The sequence below is a fragment of the Saccostrea cucullata genome, unplaced genomic scaffold (genome assembly GCF_032062105.1).
Source record: "Saccostrea cucullata isolate Sc308-1 unplaced genomic scaffold, CSIRO_AGI_Scuc_v1 ctg84, whole genome shotgun sequence".
Classification (NCBI taxonomy): Eukaryota; Metazoa; Mollusca; class Bivalvia; order Ostreida; family Ostreidae; genus Saccostrea; species Saccostrea cuccullata.
This window is the reverse complement of record NW_026938747.1, coordinates 630,001-639,053: the sequence shown is the minus strand read 5'-3', so window position 1 is coordinate 639,053 and position 9,053 is coordinate 630,001. Positions and strand designations below refer to the sequence as shown.

Below are 9,053 nucleotides of genomic sequence, written 5' to 3'. Positions count from 1 at the left end.
CGTCATTTGCAAATCACGTCACCTTATGCAGGAGCGGATGCATTGACATAATGTTACAGTGTCTGTACACACATTTAGTGATTAACACACTTTTCCTTAGTTTTTTACTCAAAAATAGCGCAAATACTTCAAGCTGACCACGGACATATGGCATTAGACCTAATTCTGCCATTACGCATGCTTCAAAATTTAATTCGAATTAGCTTCGCTTAGCGTTCACATGGAGCTAATGCGAAGTAATTTAATGCGCAGTAAACTAATTCTAATTAAACTAATTCGCATTAAATTCTCCGTGTGAATGCTAAGCGAAGCTAATTCACAGTAACTTTACGTTTAATTCGAATTAAACTCTCCGTGTGAACAGGGCATAAGAGCACCTTTATTTTTCTCTTAAGAAAATGAATGGAACAAATCTGGAAAAAAATTAATATTATTTTTCTTCTGCAAATCAATTGCCACATGATACAGTATACATGTATTGCAAAACTAGTGAATTGCTGCGGCATGATGACCAAACAACCTTTTTTGACATTAAATACTTGTACATAACATTGTATACCCTTTCATGTATATGACAAGTTCACAACGCTGTAATGCAAAAAAATGTAAAACGTAGAAAAAAAAAACCCTTGTTAAAGAAACTTTACTAATGCATATACATTTATAGTTTTCAACAAGAAATGCTTATGAAAAGAAACAAAAAACAAAATAATGCACATAAGTTATGGTGAAGGTAACTCAGTAACTGGAATAAAGGTACATGTAAGGGGTGTTAAGAAAGTTCGTTCCATGATGAAATATTTTCATGAATTGCAAAGTAGTGCTCTACTAAAGCAATGGATTTTCAAGTCTGACAAAATTACAAGAGTGTTCTTTAGATTTATAGCAATTCATTTCTAACAGGAAATTATATGATTTTTCTTTCATATGAAAATATATATAACATCTTTAAAGCACCTGAATGATAGAAATGCTGGTCATTTTGAGTGAAAATAAAGGATAATTTACTTTTGTTTCTTCATAGCTTATCTTGCATCAGACAAGCTGATGAGTTTAGGTATAAGAATGATAGAATATCACTTTTCAAAAGAATAGGTTTGCCATTTTGAAATTTTTCACAGATTTGATAATTTTTGTATAGTATTTGAAAGGATGTTTTGACCTCTGTGCTTAACGTATGTCACAATTATGCATCACCCCTATTTTTTTCTGAACAGACATCATCTGTTTTAATACCTTCCCTCCCCTTATTGATTCAACAAAAGACCGCTTAAACCTTATCAGTAGCAAGAATGGACTCTGTAAACATGATGTATAACAAACTGTTAATATCTTCTCATCATATTTCATTTCAAAAATAAAAGAAAAATGTGGATCGAACTTTCTTAACACCCTTTATATACATTTAATTGCAATGCCCTATTACTTGTATTTCTAATTTTTATAAGGGAATTTTTTCTACAAATATTTTTTCAAACTTTCTGTTGAAATTTTAAATCAATTTATCTGATATGTCACAATATTTACTTCTGTAGTCAATTTTTTATCATCTGTAAAATGATTAGGAATGGTAAACAAATAAAGATGCATTGCATCATAAACATTTATTTATAACTTAACAAACTCACAACTTTTAAAAATAAATCTCAAAATAACTAACAATACAAATTGCATTAAAAAAGTATACTTAAGCTTTCTAATAAATTATAAATATATCAAAAAGCAAAGTCATATTTGTAAATAGGAACTTCCAGCAAAATATACATATTAGTACCAATCTGTGAAAGGCACAATTCACAACAAGCATTTTCTGTCTTCAGTTAAATGCATGACTCGATAAAAAAAATACAAGCATGCTTATTATATCTCATATTGCACCACTGAGATCAATAACAAAACAACTAAATTTTTCCAGTCTAAACAAAAACCATAATGGATGGTTGTAGCTGTATTAAAACTACATTAAGCAACACCAAAGTAAATTTCAATAAACATTTAAAACACGAGCAACCATTTTTTATGTTATAGCAGAATGCTATAAATAGGTTTTCCTCTTGACATAGAGGGTTGGGTTTGCTGATTATGATTTATACTACCCTCATTTTCATTGACAGCACTCTCTGGTGTTGATGAAGATCCAAATGGCAGGCTGCATTCCACTTGAGACTGGGTCCTCACTTCCCTTGCTGCATTGTTATTTTGACTAGAAACTGGTTTGGAATCACGGATATATGGCATGGATTGACCTTTTAAGTGATCCTTTAAGACACTTGGATTTGCTTCAGCTTTCTCAGAAGGTAAACTTGATTTACTGTTTTTGTTTACTTCAGTTTCTAGATTTTTGAAATTGCACGGCTTTAAACCCACTTCACTTAAACTGATTTCATCAGAATGACTGTTTTTATCACTAGACTGTATTCCAAGAAATTTCTTCAGATCCTCATCAGAATCTTCCTGATAAGGTTGATCTGAGCCATGTTGTTCTCTTTGTTTTACATTTCTTTTTCCTGACCTGTCCATACCCTGGATGCTGTTACCATTAGTGAACTCTGACACTGATCTGGTAAGGTATGGCAAGAGTGATAATGGATGAGGATCCTTTCTCTTCACATCCAGTTTCTTCCTTTTCTTCTCTGTTGACTTTACATCATTTCTGTCTTCATAGAAACTATTGTCTTTTTCTAAATTCTCAGATAACAAACTTTCCTTTTCTTGGTCAATGGTGTTGGAAACCGGTGATAAACAAGGCAATGTTGTTGGAAGAGTTAATTGCTCAAAATTTTTCAGCTTTGGAGATGACTGAGCATATGGTTTTGTTTGGGAAAATGAAGAAAATGGGTCATGGGATGTTTTAATAGTAAGAGGAGTAAATGCATCTACATCATATTTTGGTTTCCTTGGTTCTGTTGCTTCCATTGATAAGTCACGTGGAACAGGCTGTGTTCCTGAAGCATCATTAAAAGGAGGCTGTGAACTTGTTTTTTTCCTTCTAAGAACAACTTGACTCAAGTCAATTTTCAATGGTTGTACTGGTTTTCTTTCATCAGGTTTTGCTAATTCTTGACTCTCATTCAATGGAGATTGTAAAGAACTCATTTCCACAGTAAATATTCTTGGTGGTTTTGGAGGGGCAAATCCAGCAGGCAAAGAAACAGTTGAGGCTTTAGAGAGTCGTCGGGGATCAATTTCTCCTGGGAAAAATGGTTTTGGATAACAGAAATCATTACTTTTAGATTCAGAAACTTCACCAGGTTTTCTTGTACTTTTTAGAGAATTTTCTCTTTGCAGAGCTCTTTCCACACTGTACTTAGAGTCACCATTTTGCTTTGGTTTCATTTGCTCAATAATTTTATCTCCTTCCCGTGAAATTTCACAGTAAGATACCCCTTGAGGATCCTGCTCTGTAAAGAAATAATCCTGCATGAATTTTTCTCTAAGCGGATCAAGCAAATGGGTTTGGGATAATGGCAAAGTTCCCAGTGTATAACTTCTCTCCCTTTGCTTTGGGGTTTGTGGCTCATCAAAATAAGAAACAGGCCTTCTGCTTCCATTGTTTGACTGCTTTTCCTCAGATCTAAAAGTTGAAGATGAATGTAAGTCAGAATTAAAAGACAGTGAATTGCTTTGTCTGTCAAAGTTATCCAGATCGTTGATTTCTTCCTCTGTGTTATTTCTCAGTGATGACACAGAAATGTGTGTCCCTTCTACATTAGGCATCACAGTTTCTTCGTAAGGGGGCAACTCATCATCATCTTCAATTGATACTGGATTATTGTGAGTATCCGTGATTGGGATGAAATTGGGAGAAGGCTCACAAGATCTTCTGCTTTCATTTATTACTACATCCTCCAATAAGTCAAATTCAGAAACAGATGCTCTTGGGACAATCAATATTTCTCGAGCAGGGTCATCAATAAAACTCGTATCACCAGATTCTAGAGCCAATTTATTCTGAACTTGTGTCAACAATCCTTGTGTTTCATGGTCATAGCGGGAGCCCTGTAACGGTAAGGGTGGTCGTTGTCTCCTTCTTGATGACCTTATGGAGTCATTAGCATTTGTAACTCCTCTGTGGCCACGAACTGATGAATTTCTACTGTTATTTCTACTAAAATTTTGTGCTTCCACTATATTAGCTCCTGCTACAGGCATATTTCCAAATCTTCGTCCTCTTACTTTGGGTTCAGAATCAGTAAAAGTTTGATGATGGGTTGTTGGAGTTTGATTTGGATTGGATACATGATGTTCTCGTGGATTACTCTTTTGTCTTTTGTTCTTTCCTTTTTTTCTCCCTGAACCAGAAACTAAAGGAGCTTGACTGGAGGAACTTGCTCTTTCATTTCCACGCTGGAAAGGGCTAGATCCATATAGCAGATTTTTCTGATTAGCTTTTTCTCGCTTCCGACCAATACACATGTGCCTGGTACAAATAACAGCTAAAATCAGTGCAAGAATGAATTGCAATCCAGCTGTTCCCAATAGAATGGCATGAATCAATTTAGTCATTCCTCCATTACTATCTTTAAACAAATCCACATTGGAATAAAATCCACTACTGAAATCCAGACCAGCTGCTGACATTACACCTTGACCTGCAGACACCAAACAACAAAAGAATGCCACAATTGTGAAAGACATAACGGCATGCACTCCTTTGCTGTATGCTGCTCCTGCTCCATAAAGTCCCGTTACAACAGCCATGCCTCCACCCCATGCACCCGCAGCAATGTAACTGCCCCATATTACTTCAATGAATCCAAACACAGAGGCTGCAACGCTACATACCCCAACAAAAATCAACACAATTGAAATCCCTGTTATGGGGTATTGGGGTAGGTTGAATAGGAGATGAACCCTCAGGGACATGATAATTTGGTTAGATCATTCCTTCTTATTGTTGTTTCCAAAGTTCTGATTCCAGATAGTTTTATTGAACATGATTGTGTGGCTTCTATTTGGTTTTCTGTCATTATCCTATGTCACCCTTTTTTGTTGAGGCATTCCGAAACTACAGTTGTGCTGCATTTAGGTCTAGAGAATAAAACAAGCCTCTGATTAGGAAATGACTTATTCTACAACATACCGAATATATAATTCTGACTATAAATTCTAGAAATAAATAAAGAAAGTATGTTTAACTCACCTGTCCTGAGGTAAACATTTTCTGTATAATTAATTTTGAATTTTGATCCCGATAGAAATTCTTTGTTCCTAAAATTTACGATGAAGAGTGGCCCTTGCGCTTGAATGACCAATTTCTGTTCAAAATGAGAATTTTAAATTTTTCAACATGCGAAGAAAACATTTATTTACAATATAACGTTAAGCCTAAATTATTGGTTGATCCCGATGGGAAAAAGTTACCGGAAGTCGTTTTAGCGGTAGACAGACTACTCGGCCCAACGACACCTCGGCCCGTGCTGGTTGACACCTCGGCCCTGACAGGTCGGCTCAAAATCATTGACACCTCGGCCCATACCGAAGACTGCTCGGCCCATTAGGAATGAATTAAATTTAATTTGTTTTAATTATTGTTATTATTATTTTTTTTGTATTTTCCCTGTCATGGTAATGTAAATGTATACTATGTATTTTTAATCACTATACGTTTACTATGAATATACGATAATTTCAGTATTTTCTAACAAACCACAGCACAACATCAAATTACAATCCGTTGATTGGGAGGTAACAGGTCTATTTATTTATTGACTTTGTTGTTTATTACAAGGCAACATAATACATTATTAATATATTTACTAGCCATTTCAAAGAAAAAATGCGCATATTTTAATGTTTAATTTTAAAAACTCATTTTTTTTTTCAAATCAATTCAATAATATCAACAATGGTTTCTTAATTAAAGGAACTTTTATTAACATTAACTCCCAATTATGGCTTCTCCTAATTAACTCAGGCCTCATAGTGACCACCCCCTATGACACGCGCTCGAGACTAAAGGATGCACTGCGTCTTGTTTGTTTAATGATTAGCACTTATAATCAAGTTACTAATGGATCGTCTTTCTTTAATTACCGTCAATTTACCGTCTTGGAAGATTGCAAATGTATCAAATTAATTTTCTATTGCATTTCATAGATATATAACAACATAAATAATAAATATATTTAATTAAAATAATGTATTTCTGTTTGGACCGAGGTGTCTTTTATGTGAGCTGAGGTGTCTTCAAATTTGGGCCGAGCCGTCGGAGCCGAGATGTCAATGGGCCGAGGAGTCGTTGGGCCGTGTCGTTGGGCCGAGCAGTCTGACATTCGTTTTAGCATGGCTCTCACAGATCCAAACGACGTCTGCAAAATTGCTTACGATGGGAATTTGCCGCTGCTACAACTCAAAATAAGGGAAAACAGAGATCTTGCTACAAAGAAAGATGAAGTATGATGTTTGAATGTATCAAATTCTAGTTTTTCTTACGATGCCATTAGGGGACGACCATTTGATTCTGAGGGGGGGGGGGGGCCTGGCAGATTTTGGAAATAAATAATCTGTCCCTGAAAATATTGAAAATAAATAATCTTTCCTCCACTACAGAGAAAATAAATAATCTGACCTTGACTTATGATATTTAAATATTGTGAAAAATACCCTTTTTATTTACGTGTAATTTATCTCAAAAGTCTTCAATTCCAAAATTTTTTTTGGCTCGCTTCGCTCGCCATTTTAGAACCGAATAGTATTTAAAATCAGATTACCAGACTGGATACTTATGTCAGTTTATCAACATGACAATGTGCACTTAGAAGGTGTGATGAATAACAGTACTTTAAATACAAGCCAATTCTTACACCACAAAAGATAAATTTTCTTGTCGAAGAATTACACTTCCCCGATAAATTAATACAAAATATACACTGGTGGATTTAAGTGGGACGTACATGCGTACAACCCCTCCCCTAAAATTTCAAAGTATGATACGAATAATAATAATAATGCCATACTTTGGGACAATACCAATATTTTTGTGCCTAGTTTTACTCTTAAAATACACAAAAACCCAAGAGCTTCAGGGGGCTTTGACCCCTGGGCCCTTTTCATTCAAAGTATGATATGACTAGTATTAATAATGTCATACTTTGGTACATATCTAACCAATTCCTACACAATTTTGTCTGGTTTTACTCTTTTACATACAGAAAAACCCAAGAGCTTCAGGGGGCGAAGCCCCCTGAATCCCCTTCATTCAAAGTATGGTATGACCAGTATTAATAATGTCATACTTTGGTTCATAATAACCAATACCACTATAATAGTGACTGGTTTTACTCTTAAAATCCAACCCAAGAGCTTCGGGGGGGGGGGGGGGGAGTGTTACTCCCTTGGCCTCCACCAGGGCTTCGCCCAGGACCTGGGGGCCTTACGGCGGCCCCAGACCTCTTGCTTAGACGAAGTTATACATGCCCCTCCCCAAATCCTATATCTGCCTATGGTATATAAATGATTAGTCTTTTAGAATCAATTGATCACGGTACGGGAAGACAAAGAAGAAAATAAATAATCTGTCCTAGATAATCTTGAAAATAAATAATCTGTCCTTGATAATCTTGAAAATAAATAATCCGTCTCAAAAAAATTTGCCAGGCCCCCCCCCTCAGGATCAAATGGTCGTCCCCTTAAAGCATAATCATGAAATTGTCAGACTCAAAAACGCTGTGTCACAACATACACTCACAACACAATCTGCCTTCGGGAAGTTTCTAGTATGCCGGTCCCCAGAATCACGCGATTGCGCATGAGCAGTTATTTCCCTGCCGTTGATATGCAGAATGTAAACAAACCGCAATTTCCCACTCGCTTCAACAAAACGCATCCGATCGAGTGATTAGGGTTAGGTTAAATATTTTTTTAAAGTTGGGGTTGTTTTATAAATCCACTCTGTAATCTTTCTGACTTTGGGCTTATTCATGTCATTTTTGCTTACAAAAGGCACTATGAGTGCCTTTTGTGACCAAAAACTTGCATGAATCAGCCTGTCGAATCGCGCCGATATCTTACACTTTGGTTTAGTTCACGAAATTTTTGCTTTACAAAGAACAGGAAAGTTTAAGAAATGAAAGTTCGGGTAAATCAACTCTATTGTCGAAACATGACGATTTTCAGCGCTGAGTTTAGGCAAGTCATTGTAAAAGCGACTTACTGTTAACTGCAGCTCGATATCCTGACCTCCTAATCATGTCCAAATATTCAGAATATTTTTCCTTTCAAATCGATAATGATGCACAATTCAATCCATCGATGACCAGTAATTAGCTAACATTTGTTAAATCCCTGTATTTCTCACAAAAATCACGCAATTTTAATAGCATTGGACTTTGAGTCCTATCAGGCATTTCTTCATTACGTCAACACATAAGTGACGCAACTCATGAATATTTATGAGATTACGTCAAAAATTGATCATGTGACTACATTCCTAAACAACGCAAGATGGAGATTTACTTCCTAAACAAGTACGTTATTTTACGAAATCTTTTAATTCTCATTTAAAAAACTGTGTTTAATAACCAGTTTTTTAAACCCATTTTTTCACAAGGAACACGAATTTGGGGTCAAATTTGCAATTTGTGGCTTCTTTTTCGATTTTGTCGATCGCTCACGCGATCGTCTATATATTGTACACCGCCTTCAGCGGCACCTATTTTAGCGCCATATTTATGGGGACCGGTATACTAAAAGTGTTCCCTGCCTTCTGAATATAAATAAAGGTATATTAAAAAATCACAATGTAATTTTTAACATTCTATGATATGCAACACGACATTGAAGGATAAATGTTCAATTGCTTGTTCTTACTCAAGGGGGGGGGGGGATTTAAGGAATGTTTTTAAGTTTTGTGTGAGTTATTGGTGTGTGAATCACACAGACTTGCACGTAGGCATATTTTTCATGACATACAATTCACACCAAACTTAAAAAAATTCTTATATTTAATAATTTACATTTTACATGTGTGGAAGCACCAAAAATATGCTCAATATTTGAATTTCTCGCTGCCCTATATCTTTTTACTTTTACTAACGTCGGTGTAGCCTTAT

General features: G+C 35.5%; 2 protein-coding genes across 2 annotated transcripts in view; one reads left to right on the top strand and one right to left on the bottom strand.

The window, feature by feature from the left end:
* Positions 1–1,512: 1,512 nt before the first annotated feature.
* Positions 1,513–5,374, bottom strand: LOC134251134 (uncharacterized). The gene is made up of 2 exons (XM_062733493.1): positions 5,144–5,374; positions 1,513–5,031 (listed from the first exon to the last, which is right to left on the bottom strand). Exon 2 carries the CDS (start codon positions 4,864–4,866, stop codon positions 2,023–2,025), a length of 2,844 nt encoding a protein of 947 aa, XP_062589477.1. The 5' UTR covers positions 4,867–5,031; positions 5,144–5,374; the 3' UTR covers positions 1,513–2,022.
* Positions 5,375–6,281: 907 nt separating this feature from the next.
* LOC134251169 (26S proteasome non-ATPase regulatory subunit 10-like) overlaps positions 6,282–9,053 on the top strand; it is an 11,289-nt gene continuing 8,517 nt past the window's right edge. The window contains exon 1 of the mRNA XM_062733537.1: positions 6,282–6,396. Coding sequence (XP_062589521.1) covers positions 6,286–6,396 — 111 coding nt within the window. The 5' untranslated portion in view covers positions 6,282–6,285. The remainder of the gene's footprint in view (positions 6,397–9,053) is intronic.

Bases quoted from the DNA above. Each gene is read 5' to 3' on its own strand.
- LOC134251134 (XM_062733493.1), bottom strand. From the start codon at position 4,866: ATGTCCCTGAGGGTTCATCTCCTATTCAACCTACCCCAATACCCCATA.